The following is a 17,621-nucleotide window of genomic DNA, read 5'->3' on the forward strand; positions in this document are numbered from 1 at the left end:
GTTTCTGCAAAGCATTTTTTCCCTCTGAAGGGCTACAAAGCAGCTACCTTCTCTGATCGGGTCAGTTAATAAGAATTCATCTTTAATCTCTTTAAAAGCTGATAACCTCAAGTATGATTCCAAATAAAGCTATCATCATATGTAAAGCATGAATATTTTGTCCAGACCTATGGGGAGAGTACTAAAGCATTTATTGAAGCACTATTATGAAAGCAGAGTAAAGAATGGCACACCACAATTTTTAGAATTTATTACAGTGCTTCTGTGTATAAAGCTCCAACTTGTATTTTACACTCCAAAACTAATACAGTTTTACTAGCCTTCAGTGCAAAGCTGTTCTCTTGAGCAGACTTAATTACAAATAATATGTTAGAGGAAATAAGCAGACAATCTAGTCTTATAGTACTGTTGTAACTAAAACTAAAAGATTACACTTTTGTACAGTGAAACAATATGGGATTATAATTTGTACAATTTCTTCCTCTGATGGTGCAATTAGCAGCGTTTACTGAAATGCTGTGGGAGTAAATTAATAATCTTTCTCCCAAGCTCCTTTGAAAGCTTTTGAAAAACATACTAGTGTTGAAGGATTTGTATTGATGGCTTGAGTGGTATTTGAGGCATGAGAGTTTCTCTGTTAAAAATTATTAGAAAAAAACACATGGTGTCTGTTGTTAATATCTCAGTTCTTATGTGTTATCCAGCTCTGTGATAACCAGGTAATAGTTTTCAAATCTTGTTTATCAATACAATCTGCAACAGAGATGAAGGAAGAATGCAGAGGGCTGCTCACAGAGAGGGGTCCTTTTGTAGCCTTGTAATTCCGAGACACCGGTCAAAGAAGTCAGTTGCTTCAAAGAAGGTCTCCCCTACCCCCCTCTTAGCCATAAATCTTACTTCTAAGTATTTTGACTGTTTCAGGCTAGTGTTTAAGCCCACACAGTAGGCACTGGAAAATAATCCTTTAATTCAGAAAGAAAAGTGCCATTAGCTCATTTCCGGCAGCTATTCTGTATTTCAGATGAGGTGTTTTGCTGTTGAAACAAATGCAGTTATTCATAGACTGTGGCTGTGTGATTTACATCAAGGCCTATATTCAGTAAAGATAACGGATTTACTTTCTTCATGCATGTACCCACAATATAATCCTCCTTTGATAGAACTTGAAGGCGTTTTTTCAGCATTTTGCAGCATCAATGTTTTAATGCGTTGAGTAGCAGAGAGGCTTTTTTTCTGTGCAAGTTCAAAAGTTCATGTTATGATCTTACATGAAATATCTGCTTATGTAACTAAATGTGCCTGGTTGTGGGTTAGGGTATACAGTGTACATGCTTTTTAAATTTTATTTCTCTTCTCTCCTTCTCCTCCCTTTCTCCTCTGCCCCATCAGGCTTGGGTCTCGTTGCTTATCTGCAGTCACACTTCATCTGTTGCGTTATCCTAGTTCATTATCTAATACCTTAACAGGATCAGTTGAGCCTCTCTTGGGAAGCAGACCATTGCTCTGAACTTTAAGAAACTGCACAAAGTTTTATTCTTACTGTAGGCCCACAGGTACGGGTCTTGCTTAAACTTGGTGGCAGTCTGGTTACTCATGTTGGTGGGGGCAGCACTGGATCTCATTCCTGTAAGGAAAAGGGCAGATTTGCAGTTTGGAGGGGCCACCACACTGTTTACATTTTATTTGTTGCAAGTTGAGTGTTTCTTGCTCATCTTTCCCCTCTCTCCCAGTTGTATCTGTGATTCTTTGGGTTTTGCAAGACTTTTTTTTTTTTTTTTTTTAAGAAAACATTTTCTTTCCTGGTTTGGCCAAGGAATCCCAGTATGTTGGAACCTCCTTACATTGGATAGGCACCTTTTTGACTTTTGCCATCATTAGAGGTAGTGTGATGCATTTTGGAAATCCATAGTTATAACCCAAGTTTACCTAGTTTTTTTCTCATATGAGAGAGTTTCTTTAATACATATACTTGGCAAATTTTAAAGAAGAATGGGAGGTATGCCAGCATGACCACTGTTAGAGTAGAAACTGTAGAAACTCAGATGTATGAGCCATATAAAAATCAGAAGAAAGGCAGGAGCAGAAAAATCACACCTTTATGAAGCGCATAGGACCATATTTTGTTGGGATAGCACACATTCCTGGCAGGGTCCCAGCTGAGAGCAGCATCGCGTGAGTGCAGCCAAGGCAGCTTCCAGTCTCCATCTACCACTGGAGTGGTGGTACCCGTGTAACCAGCTGCAGGCAGATCTGCCAGTCTCACAAGCCCTGTGGCTCTTTGCTGCTTAATCTCCAAATGCACTCTTGTCACCATCCCATTGCAAAATCCTGACATAGAAGCAAAACTGCAGCCAGATCTTGAAATAGGTATTTTTTCAAAAAAGCGGAATAGGTGATGTTTGAACATTTTGTCTTTATTTTTAAAAAAACCTTTTTCTTGCATCATTTGAAAATATAGAACAACTGGCACCAGTTTGTGCTGGTGTATGTTTAACTAGTGTGAATGTACTGCGGTGTGTAGTTTTACTGCGTATCTGATTCAGTCACTTGCCTCTGTTACAGTTACTGCTTCTGCTCTTTGTGTTATCTTGTGTTTGGAAATTTTACTTGCAGTTTTACTTTGTAGCACTGGAGAATAATGAAAGCATACTGTAAAAAGTTTCTCTGTGGTTTCTGCTAAGCATATTCTTTACTGGTTTTATAATGGTTTTGCATGCCTATCAATCACATGTAGCAGGAAATGTCATCTCCTATAGCCACTATACCTCCAGCGATCCTGAAGGAGTTGAAAACCTTTCACAAAAGTGATTAACTGAAAGAAAAAGTAAATAGTGCCAACACCATTTGCTACTGATTGTAGATAGTGGGGCAAATAGGGACAAGAAGTGAAGAAAGCTGTCAAATCTTCTGAGAGGTTTTAAGGCACTTGGATATGATTGATTTTAAATAGTTGACTCTTAAAATAAGGGTTAGGTTTTCCTGATCTTTGTTTACAAGGAAGTGTTCAGTAAAAATTTAGCATGCAAGACCATGTGCCTTTGGTACCCTTTCTGAAGGGTGGTTCTCAGTGTAGTAGTATGTTGAAAAGAACGATGTGCCAAAATACCAAAATGCTGGTCTTGCTTCTTCTGACTTTTTTGTCCACATAGAAAACATAACCCATGTAGATTTTGCAGTATTAGGTCCTCTTACGGACATTCAGTTACAGAATAAATTGCTTTATTATGAAAAAAAAAAACCAAAACCGAACAAACAAACACACAAACAACAACCAAAAAAAAAAAGAAAAAGAAAGAAAAAAAGTAGCGTGTTTTGAGTCTACTAGCTATTTTGCAGAAAGTAACTTTTATTGTAACGTAGCTTTGCCATAAAGGAAGAATGGGAGTGTGTTCTGGGGAGTTTCCTCGCCTGCTGAGAACAGGACCCTTCCTTGGGCTGTGGTTCCACAAACTGCTTAGCTGACCTGACCGACTGCTGTCATTTGAGCAGAATTGCTCCTTTTCTTCTTTCTCTGAGCTGTGTGGCTCTGCTCTCTTCCCTGAGTAGCCAGGTGAGCTACTCCTGCTGGGCTCCGACTGTGAGCTATTTAAACTCACTGACCAAGCTGAAAAGGATCCTATTTTATTACTAAGTTAGGGAGGTGAAGTGGCTCAACCAGGAGGAGAGCCCAGCAGATTTCTAGAGCTGGCAGGAGACAAGCTGTGTTTATGTGCTCTGGAATTGAGCAGGGAAGAGGGAAAAAATAAAATAAAAAAAAAATAGAGCAGGACCTCCTTTCCCATTCCTGGCAGTATTGAGCTCTTAGAGGAGGTTACCTCACATATGAAACTGTATCCTGGGACAGGTGCCATCCAGGCACCAGTCACTCTTGGCTGTGTCTAATTTGAGGTCCTGCAATAGCATAACCAAGGTCTGAGAAGGTTGTAAATGGTTAACTACTGCACCTAAACCCTGCCGTCACAGAGACTTGGAGCTGCTGCATGGACAGACAGGCAGCCTTTCCTAGTCAGGAAGAAAAGGTACTGTGGTCTGGTATGGTGTATTGTTTTTTGTTTGTTTGTTGGGGTTTTTTTTAACTTTAAAGCACAAAGTTCTACAAGGTGTCCTGATATACTTGAGGATTAAAACCAATCACAATGGCAACCCAAGCATCATTTAGGTATGTTACTTCATGCAGATGTTACTCCTAACTTGAATGTGTACACTTACTCAATAAGAGTCCTTCATCAGTAGTTGCATTATAAAGATGTGTTGGATTGTTGAAGGTATTCTGGAGCAATGAAGTAACGGATAAGGCACTAATTTGCAGCTTGGGAAGTTCACATCATTTCTGTGATAGAGATTGTCAGACACAACTCAATGAGATCCACAAAAATACTTGATACTTGTAATTAGGTGTCTGCCTGATAGATTTCTGTCCACAAAACTCCACAGAAATAACTAGTCCGTGAATGCACAAGAAAGGTGCTTTTACGCAAGAGGAGTGATGCTTTAGCAGGGGAGGTGGGGTAACAAAGGTGCACCTACTAGCATTTATGTACTTCAGAGTCAGTGGGTACGTAACCTCACAGGTATTGCAGCAAAAGAGAAGAAAGGGTAAAATTTTAACTGGTCTGAATTGGGGTGATGCTTTTGAGTTTATTTAAACATCTCTAAATGTTTTCTTTGGACTACTGGAGGCAGAATCTGACCCATACAAAAACACACAGATACAAAAAAACCTGTTACAGCAAAGATGGATCTGATGGCAATGGAAATTTTCCTGGGAAGGGAAAGCTGTGATGGAATGGGGAAAGTCAAAATGCTAACTGAGATGACTTTTGATGTGTGGCCACTGTTTATTGATGTCTGATGAGACACAGTAGTAGCAACAGTAGCCATTGTCTTCTGGTTTGAATGTTTTAGAGTCCATGGCGCTTGTTCGGGCACACAAGTATGGGATCTCTAGGTGCTCAGACTTTGCAAGTTCTGCATAAGATATTATAATAGTTATAAAAATGAAATGAAAATATAATTTTATTGTCATTCCAGAATGTAGAAGTTATAATGTTATTGGTTTTATTACTATTTGGATTATGGTAATACTTAAATCTCCCCACGAAGTTTTAAAGATGTAAATGCCTGGTGATGATGTCCAGGTCCTTCTAGGGACTGCATAAACAAGTAGTTGAGAAGAGTGGCTTTGCAGCAGAAGGCTTGTATTATCTGAGGGTTAAAAACCACTTTCATCTGTGCAGAGATGAATTTCACTCCTGAGACTTCATCAGTCCTGATGGGAATTCCACCCATAACTAGGAGGGATACAAGACACCCTGTTAGGCACAGGAATACTCCTTGCTGTGCTCTACCAGCATGAAACTCTCACACGAGAGCAATCACAGAAGAGAAGGCTGTTTCACAGGGAGAGATTTCCTCCTCTAGATGGAACGCAACTAGGTGGAGGTGGATAGTGCCAGATGTCCCATCTCCTGTATGCTGTCATTTTTATTCTTCCCTAAACCTGTGGGCTCACACACCGCTTGCAGCTCCCATCGAACGCTGCGGTGTCGCGCCCAGCCCAGGGTTACATACTTGTGTGAGGTGTGCTGCTGCGCCGGGAATGCTGGAGGGCTGCCACGCACGCTGGGTAAATACAGGCTGCAGTTTGACAGTAATTGCTTTCTTCCTGGAGTTTCAGAAATTACGTACAAAGGCAAGTGAAGTGAGAGAAAGCATTCTGCTTTAAGTGCATTTCGTATCAGATGCGTGTCTCCCTGCCCCCCCCCTTTTTCTTTTTAAAACACTCCTTTGGATGTGGTACAGTTAAATATATGAAGTCCATAATGGAGGAGCAAGTCGCATACTTGGAAATGTCCTGAGAGTTATCTTGGCCTTAATTATTTATAAGCCTTTCTTCCCTCCTGGCTTTTAAATAAATTTAAGGAAGCAGGAGAATGCCCTGTGTCTGGAGCAGTGCCCTTCACCAAATAAAGCAGCTTCTACTGTATGGCCTCTTCCTCGCAAAGCACCTGGAGACTTCCCTTGCTCCCTTCAGTCTCTCTTTTAAAACTACTAACAAAAAAAATCTGCCCAGCCCCAGCTGACTTTGGGAAAGCAAAGGAAGGATTTTTCATACTTCTGTCTTCTTTTGGTTTTAGGTTTGGAAAATATGTAAAATATTCATTTATTTGCTTTTTTGTGTATTAGTGGTTTGACCTAGTTTCACTGTAATGTCTCAAAGAAGAAAAATACTGTTTTGGGAAGGCACAAATATCTGTGTCAGGTAATTTAAACCCCTCAGGAGATTTTTTTTTTATATATTTTATATGGACACTAACAAAGTTTTCCTAAAAATCAGAAGCAATTCTGAGTTACATATCACAGTGTGAGCCTGACCTAGTTCTTCATGCAACACTGGCCCGTGAAGAAGGCTGGTTGCTGATTGATAGCATTACTGCTCTGGGTCGTGACAGGCCTTTTTCTCCCTAAATAAGCCACTACAGCTGTGCCCTCTGCAGCCTGAGGGTGGTTCAGTTTGGTGCTCAGTGTTGTGCTTGGAAGATATTTTTGGTTATATGAGATATGTGTTTTTTGCTACCTCATTGTATGTGAATAACAGTATTCTGCTGCTGAACGAGGGGGGAGTGCTATTCCTGAAAACTCTTTTGTACAGGGACAGATGTCTTGCAAAAATCCTCGATGATTTCTCATCTCTCCTCTTGCAAGCTGCAGTGGTGTTGTGAGGGAATCAATTACCCCTGGAGAGATCATATTAATACATCCGTATCGGCGGCCTTTGCACAGTTAACGTGCTAGTAAGGCTTCATGGGTAGCACTGGGATAAGTTGACATGTCTTGATGTGAGACATGGATGGTTCATATCAGGCTCTATCTTGAAGCTGCTTTCTAGTGAAAGCTGTTAAGAGAACTTACATTGTGCTTGGAATGAGATTGCAGGTTAAAAGTTTAGTTTTATTCTGTGTCAAATCTGGTTTTATTTTTTACCCTCTTTTGCCACCTTCAGTCTTCCCTATGTTCCTCATAGCTGTTGACTTTATCCATATGGCTTTTTTCAGTAAATAACACAAGAAATAGGATTCCAATGTCTGTGATAGTGAAGGAGTTGGCTTGTTGGTCAGTTTTTCTTTTGATTTACTGAAACAAGAGAATATTAAGCTTTACCAAACTCCACTAAGATGTGGTATCTCTTCATCTTTGTACTGATGAAACTGGATTTGGGATAGATACTTTTTCAAAAGCTGTTTTGATTTTACATTTTGTGTGCAATATTGGGCACCAAACTGTTTCAGAAGAAATATTTTGCACATTGAAGTTTGACTTTCGAATGAGCATGTGCTGAAGGGAGTTGAAGGTTTAAGATGCAGCCAGAGTTCTCCACTGGCCTGGTCCAGTGCCTGGAAACTATGTTGGATTTGTGGACCGTGTGTGCTTTAATGGCCCTTACCAGCCTCACCTGGGGCTTCCCCCCACCCTCTGCCCACAGGCCTGGGACCCCATTTTGTACAATCATAGAATCATTTTGGTTGGAAGAGAGCCCTAAGATCATTGAGTCCAACCATAACCTCAGTCTAGCACTAAACCATGTCCCTAAGAGCCTTTTAAACACCTCCAGGCATGGTGACTCCACCACTTCCCTGGGCAGCCTGTTCCAGTGCTTTACAACCCTCTCCATGAAGAAGTGTTTCCTCATATCCAATCTGAACCTTCCCTGGTGGAACTTGAGGCCATTTCCTCTCATTCAGATCAACCCAGGGGTCGGTGGTCTCCGGCCCTGTCTCCTGCTGCCACAGATGGAGCTCCCGAGCTGGCCCCTGGACCTGGTTCAACACCAGCCATGCCTGAGGCTGCCAGCGGACCCATGTCGAGCACCCAACTCTGGTCACCCAGCTTATCCTCTGAAGGTCTGTGCTGCACTGGGTGAGGACAGGGCCCCTGCCTGCTGGGTCATCCTCCCTTCCCAGCCATCCCCCCCTCATGGAGGGATCACCCCTCACCTTCTCAGATACTTTTGAGTTTTAGTGCCAGGCTTTTGGTTTTTAGATGGACCTTATTTCAGCTTTTGATTTTGAGGCTTTGCTTTTGTATTGGTATTTGTATCGGATATTAGTGATGTCTTACTTAAAGATGAGTCATTAGATGGACAGGTAAATTGTTTGTGCTTCTGCAAAGTTTTTTTTCAGTTCTGGCTTTGGGATGTGATTTGCAGGCATTATTGGTTTTTGTTTGATTTATATGCCTACAAAGTATGTACTTTAAACAAAGGGAATTTCCATTTAGCAGAATGTTTAAATTCCCAAGCTTATGCTCCTGCTAAAAACCTAGCTTAATTTGGCCTGCTTGTTAGAGTCCGGTTAACTAAATTGATACGTAAATTTGAAGAGTGATGGTAGGAAGGGGAAGAAAGAATCCAAAATAATCAACACAAGGAACAAAAATAAAAAAGGAAAAATACCCAAGGTTCATAAAGAGCTCAGTCTCACTTCTTTCCAGAAAAATAAATCCGTAAATAGAAGATGTCAGTTTAAATGATGTAATGTCTGTCTTTTTCACACTTGAAATATTCTTAAACTATTTTTTTAAAGCAGAATGAGTTCATTATTATCTGATGAGCTTTTAATAGGCTTGCTTTAGTTTAATTTTTTTGTTTTAATTGTAGTAAAAGTGTGATTTTGAGCAAAGGAGTGTTGTGAACGCCTGAATACTTTGACTAACTTGGTTAGGGACATTGCTGCTCCTTGGCAACTCTTTAACCAGGAAAGGAGATCCTATAATGAAATAATCCTTCATTTGAAAGACTAAAACCCTTCTATCTCCAGTCTTCTCCTTTTTTTAGTTGTCTATGAAAAAACCTATGAATACAAATGGATGCTTCTGATGCTTTTAAGATTATACAAATATGAAGAAGCTAAAAACCTTGCTTGTTTTAGGAACCTGTAAGTGACCAGGGCCTTTGAGATCTCATTTAACAAGCTTACCAGAAGCTTTCTGAGTGTCCACTTAATAGGAAATCCAAGTAGAAAGTTGGTCAGACATCCAGAAGATGTATAAACAGAAAGGTTAGACATGTGCATTGAATTGAGAATTAATAGTTGTTACAGACTGGACCAATTTGGGCTGGTTTAAGCTGTCTCAGCCTCATTATCCCAATTCATTCTTTAATTGGAAACTAATTAAAGTGTGACATTTGTGAAAGAGTTGTCATCGAGCATTGATGTATATTCAAGTGAAATGAAAAAGTAACCCAAACCCTATTACACAAAGTGCATCCGTTAAAATGTTTGTGTGTCTGCGTCTTTAGACAATGGTACTGCCTGATCATGCAGAATTGAGGAAAAACTCCTTTTACTTCACTGCTTCTTGAAAAATAGAGGAAATACTGGCCTTGTTTACCTGAACATATGATATAACTGAGAGCAATTAATTTGCAATCCATGTTGACATGTCTGTTAAACAGCAATTGTTGAGTTTATTGCAGAGTAGCATGTTTGCACACAGCTCTGAGGTGGCTTGTCCTGCAATAGCCGTAGTGTTCAATGTGCCAGGTTGAGCAAGGCCAATCACTTTTGTATTTTAACTAGCATTGGTTTAATCTTTGGGCTACTATTAGCTATAGAATTACTGCATAGAGGATGGCTCATGTTCTTCAAGGAAATGCATACAATTCAGTAATGCAAGATAAGATTTATTTTTCTTTAATTGAATTGACTAGTTAAAACTCTCCATGTGTCTGACTCAGAATAATCTGCAAAGCCAGAGACTGAACAAAAATGCTGTTCTTGATAAGACAGAGTCCTTCACATCCTTCCTTCTTTGTAATTGCCTTCCATTCCTCCCATTTTTCAACATTGTGCTGTAGTTTTCCTAGTTGGTAGGCAAGGTAATTGCCACATAGTTGGCTAGGGGTTAAAGCACTAGCCTGGCCTGTGTGTTTTAGCACACAGATCTGCAGCCTGTTCTGAGTGGTGTTGGACAAGTTGACTAATGCTGGTTTCAATTCCTCTCCCGTGAGTAATGGGTAGCACATCCCTGCCTCATCAGACTGTTGTGAGGAAGTATTGACGTGTCTTCGATGGCTTCTGATGTTACAGTGCTGCAAGGTATAACAGCTCTCTTGTGTAATCCTGTGAGAATAATATGTTATGTCTGAAATGGGGGATTTAACTACAGCAGCTAATTTGTTTGCAGTTCAGCCAAATAGCACGTGCCCCTTCTCAAACTCTCTGGTTTAGCTTTTCTCTGGGAAAGCTTTTTAACAGTAGACTGCCAGAGTAGTTGCGCACCTTACCAGCGAGAGGTTGCCTGTGGTTTTCTGTTTGTGTGGGTGTTTGTTGTTGCTGTGGGCTTTTTGTTGTTGTTTGTTTGTTTTGTGTTGCTTTAACCCCCTAATCAATGGCAAGATATACTGGCTTTGGAAAATAGGCTTTACCAAATATATGGCAGTTACGTTTCTAGCCTAATGGTAATCGGTGCAGTCAATCAGCCTGCTTCTAATAATCTCCATAGCAACTACGTTCAGTAAAAAGTGAAAATAACTGATTCATGCAGTTCTATGCCAAATGATACATGTGAGCGGTGTACTGTCTGTTTGAAATGTCACATCCAGCTAAATTGTGCATACTCTGCTGGCAGTGCTTCTTGGGCTTCTCTTAAAGAAGCAAGGAAATGGGAGCTAGTTTTTGTTTGCAGTATTATTTAAGAGAAATGGACTTTTAAAATGTCAGCATTGTCCCTCTGTCTCTTTCTCCAGGATATTTAAACAATATCAGGAAGGCTTGGTAGCAAGTAATTTGCTTTTTATTTCATTCCTCTCTTCATGCGGAAAGTGATGTTTTAAAGCTGATTATGCCAGTGCAAATGCTTTGTTTTGGTTTAGCTTGAACCCTCTCTCAGCTAAACTTTTTTTTTTTTTAATAATATTTTGATCTCACAGATGAGGATCATAGCTTCTTAAATACTTTGTATTTTGGCTTGACAGTTGCACGTGTCCCTGATAAATTTTAGGAGTAGTAATTAGAAACAACATGTAGAATGTGTGTTCTCTGCCTCCCACTCAGTTTTATCCTGGTCTCTGACAGCTGCTCCTGCAGTTACTCATTCCACCTGGAAGGGTGAAATGCCGAATTGCTTTGGAGCTGAAAGTGAGCAAAATGTCAGGGGTTGCCTCAGAGGAGCCTTCTGTGAAATGGCTGGGATGCCTCTTGCCTTTCACATGCATACTTTAGGTTTGATTTTTCAGAGATGCTGAGCGCCCTGCATTTCCTGCTGACTGAAGCCAGCCTTTCTTCTTTCAAAATCGCACCTCTCTTTAAATGCCTCTATTCCTTAGCTTTTTAAGCTCACTTTCAAAGCTGGCCTGAGGGCACCAAAACTTAACTTGAAGATTATGTTATAGACCCCTGTGGTGGGGGTAATGGTGGGAGAGTTAGCACCTCTGGATGTGTGCCCTGTAGAGTTGCTGTTTGTACTGAGCTTCTCAAAGAATGGCTTTGCAATTAAATCCATGCTTTAAATTCGGAGCCAAAATGTAATTTTGAAAGATTTGTTGTATAAGGTGCTCCTTTAGGAGATGTTGTAAGTGCCTGACAATCCTGTGTGTGGAGGTGTTTATTTTATGGTTTTAAATGTGACTCTCTTCCTTTAAGCTTTTTTTTCTTTTCCACTGATCTTTAGGAACATCTTGTTTCACATTTAACTCTACTTATTTTTATGTATTTTGCAGGAATCCCTTGAAGCTCACCCTGGGAATGGACAGCTACCTCCATTTCTGGAGGAGAGTAGTGCCAGCTGAAGAAGCCTTCAAGGCAAGTCAACAAGTGTGCTGGTAACTCTGGGAAGAGCAGAGGGAAGGGGCGACCTTCCAGGCCAACAGCCATGCCTTTCGGGCTGAAACTGCGGCGGACCAGACGCTACAATGTCTTGAGCAAGAACTGCTTTGTGACGAGGATCCGTCTGCTGGACAGCAATGTCATCGAGTGCACCCTCTCCGTGGAGAGCACGGGGCAGGAGTGCCTGGAAGCTGTTGCTCAGAGGCTGGAATTACGTGAGGTAAGAGTAACCCGGGAAGCACCATCTGTCGCTGTATAATTTGATGCGTTTTTAGCTCAGGCAGTCTGTTCATCTGAATCATGTTATTCTTGGAGGTGGCCACATACGATCAGCAGCTGGAGCTTGGACAAACATATTCTGGTTGCATGAAAGCTGGAGGCAGAACAGCCCTCAGGGTTTTGTGCTCTTGCTCATTCATCATTGCTTTGAGAGCTCTTTGTAAGACAAAGTTTCTTCTTTGCCTAGAAAGCGTTGACTGTTACTTTCTGAGCTGGGATTCCGAGGGCCAAGTTACAGCAACTTCAGTTTGATTGTAACCCTAGTTTCACTGACACTGCTGGTTGAGAAGAAGACCACTGGCTTTTAAATTTGAACCTTCATATAAATATGTTCTTGTTAGTAACATACTGAAAGACGCAACAGTTGTGTTACTAGCAGGAGCAACTAGTAGTAGCTTGAGGATGGTGGGTTTTTTCTTCCTTTTGTTTAGCTGAAATATTTCACATCTGAAACTCTGAAAGGCTTCTTTTACATTCCAAATGCTTCTGAAAACGCTGAAGAAACCCAGTCTTACTTTGTTAAAGACTGAAATCCTTTATTTTCTAATTTTTGCTGTGGAGTTCAGTCTTTGAGTGTTGAGGCCTCTTTAGAAATATCTCTCCAACGTGCATGGCACAAATGAACTGTCTTTTCTTACTTACCGTCTGTGGACTCCTTACATGAATCCTGCATGCTTCTTGTCTTCACAAGTTGAAAACCATTGCCTGGAAATTGCTGTGATGTCATTTGACTGTCCTGGCTGTAAGCACAGCTGGTGAATCAAATAATCTTGCAGTGTCTTATGGTTGTTGGTCCATGGCCCTTTTTAATGGTGGCAACTGGGAGGCAGCGTATAAATAACTAGCACAGATGAAAACTAAGCAAAATCTCCTTTTTGTACGTTAATAACAATAAAGAATGAGAGAAGGCTCTTACTCTGTGTGTGTGCAGAACAGACAAGAGAACATGCAGGCAGGAATAGGGAAGAGAGGCAGACTATTGCATATTGATTTTTCATACTAGTTTAATTTTTTTTTTAATGTGAGTTTTAGTAGAATCATCTGCCCTCTCCCCTCCTAAATATGAAGATTTCCCAGTAATTACTTTCTTTCTTTCTTTCTTTCTTTCTTTCTTTCTTTCTTTCTTTCTTTCTTTCTTTCTTTCTTTCTTTCTTTCTTTCTTTCTTTCTTTCTTTCTTTCGGTGATGCTTTAGGGTGTCCTTAGAGAGTAGTTTTGTCCATTTGTGAAATGAAGTGATTCTCCTCGTATTCCTTGTGGGCTTATCTGGGTGGTGCAGGAGAAGTCTGGGGCCTAATGATTCTCTCTGGAGGTCCACCTGTGTTTGCGAACAATAGCTCCGTCGGTGGGTTAACATTCTTTTCCACAAAGCATTTTGCGATTTCAGAACGTGCTTTGTTCCACTTTGGAACAAAGCCTGAACTTTCAAAATTTTCCAGAGAAAAGAGATTGGATGGTAGAACAGCAAAGGAAGTTGGTCAGTATTCAATTTCATGAGGGTTTTCTATTGCTTTGTTTTTTTCATTTTCAAAATTGTGTCATGCAAAAAGAAATATGTCAGCACAAAAAGTTTGTGTTTCAAGACAGAAAATATTTTAACAACACAGAAGAGAATGCTTTGATGTTGTTGGAACACTTTTCCCTTCTTTCATCACCCGCCCTGCTTTTTTTCTAAACAAAGTTTTGGCAACCTTGAACCAATTTTGTAAAGTTCAGATTTCAACAGTACAGCATTTTTTTGATATGTGTGGTGTTTTTTTCTTCTTTTTTTTTTTTTTGTTGTTGTTGTTGTTGTTTGTTTATTGTTTTTTGGTTTTGTTTTGTTTTTAATCTATCTCTTTTTCTGATTGATTCTGGTAGCATCCATTGCTGCTTTAAATGTTTAGGAGAGAAGAGAATTGGCAACCTCTTTCAAGTCTGAAAGGGTCTCCCTGTATCTTCTGCTCCTTTCATGAGGAATAATTGGAGCTAGCAAGCTGGAGGTGCTAGGTATTGGCCCTTCCCTGAGACCCAAAATTCATCTTCTTCTGCACCTCTTAGTCTTCCTGCCATAGTTCGTAGCGAAACAAGGGTGATGCAGTCATTTGGTGACTGTCCCCTTCCCTCTTTAGACTTACCATCTTTTTTGAACTTGCTGGCCAATCAAACTCCGCAGAAAGGTAAAAAACGCTTTCACAAAGCTCAAATTTCTACAAAATTTGTGGAGCTGGGTGGAGGAGAGAAGCCCAGTAAGTGTACTAAGGAGAAAATCCTTACAAGTGTCCATATTGGTGAGAGACACTTAAAATTCCCCAAATGCAGCAAAGAACTTCAGCTGGAATATGCCTTTTCTTAGAAAACCTTATCAGCGAAGTATGACATACAAATAGGGAAGAAACTAAGCTTTGTTAAATCCTATGTTCACAAAATGGTGTTTGTTTCCTTCATGCATTCTCAGGTAAGAACATGTGTTCTCTTAAAAGTAAAGACTGATTTTTTGTTTGGTAGTTTAGTTTGGTCTTATGTTTAAATAAATTGCAAATTTACCCCAATTTTACCTTTGTGTTAGGAAAACATCCATATTTCACTTAAGCTGATTTCTTGGAAATAAATAAAAACTTGTCCAACCCCTCCCTGGTAAAAAGTAAAATTGTTTGAGATGACTGTATGTATTGTGAAGAACTGTCGATCATTATACCACACATGACTGAAAAACAGTATCTAATGGATTATGCATATTTCTATTTGATCTCTGGGGAATGCAGCTCCCTCCCTGACTGAGTCAGGGTTCAGGAGTAGGTCACTAGAAAGTGTAGCCATGTAACTACTGTAAAATCTGGTTGTATTCTTTTCAACAAAGATCTTGACAGAGCATCAGGTCTTCTGGTTGAACAGTTACCAGTTCCAATACAATGAGCTTTTATGGCAGCATTATGTAAAAAGTAAAGACTAGAAGAGGGGAGGAAGGGAAAGAGAGGAAAGACAAGGTCAGAAACGTCATTTTATAATCTTCTATGTATGTGCACAGACTATAAAAAGGATTTTTTTTTTCCCCCCAATATAATGGCATTTTTCTCTTCAAGTGAGTCTAAGTGAACCTGCTTGAAATAGCAGAGTAATTTGTACAAATCTGTTGTGAAGCTTCATGTCTCTTCCTCCTTTTGTTCTCCTTAATTCACTTTATAAAAGAAGTTTAAAGATGGAATGTTCTGATATATCAGAAGGGGCAAGGGGGCAAGAAGGTCATTTCCAACCAAAGTTATTCTTTCAAGGTGAATTTCACAGCGGTACCTCCGGTATTACGACACTGCAAAGCCCAAACCAAAGGAGGAGGATGGTGGGCTGAACACTGCAGGTGGGCTCTGAGAGCTCTGCAGGGGTGGTCATTTGCTGTCATTCTGACTTCTTAAATTTTTTTTGTGTGTGTGTGTGCCATAGAAGGTGCCCCTTCCTCTTAAGGTCATGACTGAAAACTTGTGTTTAGTAGCCAGGGTGCCTCGAAGTTTGGTTTGACTGGTCTTACCAGGGAAGCTGGGATGGGGTTCAGGCAGCTCTTGGACAAGAGACCTTCTAGGAACAAGTGCCTTCCCCTCAGTGCCAGTGCCCCGGGAGAGCGGGGTTTAAAGCTTTTTGCCTAGATGAGCTGTAAGTCTGCCTCTTTCTCAAGGATAAATATTTAGTTGGCTGCTTAACCAGATGTTTTAACAAACACCGAGGCTGTCTCGTTGGATCCTTCTGGATGAGGTTTACTGATTTAGTGTCTGTCATCTCCTCTTGCTGACAATTCTACTCTTTTTGCCCGACATAAAGGCAGTGATAGTTCTGGACTTGGGAGTGTATGTCAAATATGTTGCCTCCTGAACTGGCACTTATAACGTGGTCTTTTTTAAGACTTCTCAGCACAGGTTTTGCATATTCAGTTTTCCTTTCTGGCTTGCCATATTTCAAGGATTGCCTCTGCTATGGTGTTTTGCGGTGTGCAGGTGCTCTGGTTCCTGTCCACTGCTTTAGCAGAGGACCACAGTTCCTAGGGGAGTGTGAGTCTGTTGCTTTGTACCACATACGAAGTCGTGTGTGGTAGGTAAGACAAATTTTAGAACCTTGAGAGAAAATTAGTGTAAACTCTTTCCTAACAGAGCTCTTCATGGATTTGCAGATTAGGCAGACCAAAAGCAGTAGCAACTGAAGCTCTTTGCAGGATGGATGTATGTGCATACATTTAGTTTTATGAAAAGCTTTCCTTTGGTGTGTATCACCAATCTGTCGACTGTGGTGGGAAGAAGGAATCTCATTGGTTTTTTTGTTTGTTTGTTTTTGTTTTGTTTTGTTTTGAAGAGAAAGCTTTGTTTACTTTCTTTGCCATTTTGACTGCTGATGTACCTTTTAGAGCAGCCTGTGCTACTTAAGAGCCTGCCAGGTGTAGGTGTAGATATTTATTCCATGAAAACTGAAGTCAGTGGTTCACTTTGTACAGGTGGACAAACAGGCCAACTTTTGGAATCACCCTAGTTTTTAATCAGATGCTTATAGAGAAAAGTATCTCGTTTTTATATCCCCTCATCTAATTTGTGGGGGTGTCTGTACTGTAAAAATGTTTTGTGTTTGTTCATGGTGGTTTGTGGGTGGTGTCTTTTGTTTTGTTTTGGGTTTTTTTGTGCCAGGAGCGAATAGCAATACATAACTCAGATTCTCTAAGGCCTTCTGGACAGTCATGTGCCTGGTCATAGCACAGTGAATTTGATCATCCAGCCATTTCCAGCTCCACATTCCTCCATTCCTGTTTGGGAATTACTGATGTTCCTAAGAGTCTCTTCAAGCATTGGCAGTAGTGGCTATAAAGTCCCTCTCCACTGTGCGTTGTTACAAAACACTAAAATTTTCAAGAAGTCAAATTGCTTGTGATAGGGAGCTGATATTCAGATAACTGTGTTGGTTGTCTCTCCAAAGTGCGTGTATTTGGCTGGAGCTCTACTCTGCAGTCCTTGTGCTTCATCTGCAGTTGCTTGATCCTCTCCAGGCTGCTTTCCAGGAAAACAGTCATCTTCCAGTTGTGTGAAATTCACACTGCCGTGGTCAATCCACTCTATCTGCTGTAGTCCCTAAGCTGACATAATACATTCCCTTCAATTATTACTCCTTGGAAGTGATTCAGGATTCTGGAGCTAGTACCTTTCCACTGTAGCAAATCTAAATTTTTGTTGTCTCTTTGCTTCCACTGAAAGGGAAAGGACTGTGCTCATTTGAGCTGTTTAATTGCAATACCCTTAATCCCTTGAATAACTCTCTTAGACTTCAGACTACAAATCATCTTAGTTGCTAGATGTTTTACAAGTACTTAACACTGCAAATTTGGGTCTGAGGCGATGTGAATGTTTACTTTTTAAAGTAATATGGAAGATCTGTTTTCACAGCTCTGTGCTGTTTCTTACTGAACATGAGCTGCTGTGCAGTGATTTTCAAGTGTATCATAGAATGGTTTGGGTTGGAAGGGACTTTAAAGATCATTTAGTTCCACCTTCCACTAGACCAGATTACTCAAA

General features: G+C 40.4%; 1 protein-coding gene across 2 annotated transcripts in view; it reads left to right on the forward strand.

The window, feature by feature from the left end:
• Positions 1-17,621, forward strand: part of PTPN14 (protein tyrosine phosphatase non-receptor type 14) — a 121,208-nt gene that overhangs the window by 31,906 nt on the left and 71,681 nt on the right. For both annotated transcript variants that reach the window (XM_065835118.2, XM_065835117.2), the window contains one exon: positions 11,720-12,045. In XM_065835118.2, the coding sequence (XP_065691190.1) occupies positions 11,872-12,045 (174 nt within the window). In that variant the 5' untranslated portion in view covers positions 11,720-11,871. The remainder of the gene's footprint in view (positions 1-11,719; positions 12,046-17,621) is intronic.

Source organism: Patagioenas fasciata, chromosome 3 (assembly GCF_037038585.1).
Source record: "Patagioenas fasciata isolate bPatFas1 chromosome 3, bPatFas1.hap1, whole genome shotgun sequence".
In the NCBI taxonomy this organism is placed as follows: Eukaryota; Metazoa; Chordata; class Aves; order Columbiformes; family Columbidae; genus Patagioenas; species Patagioenas fasciata.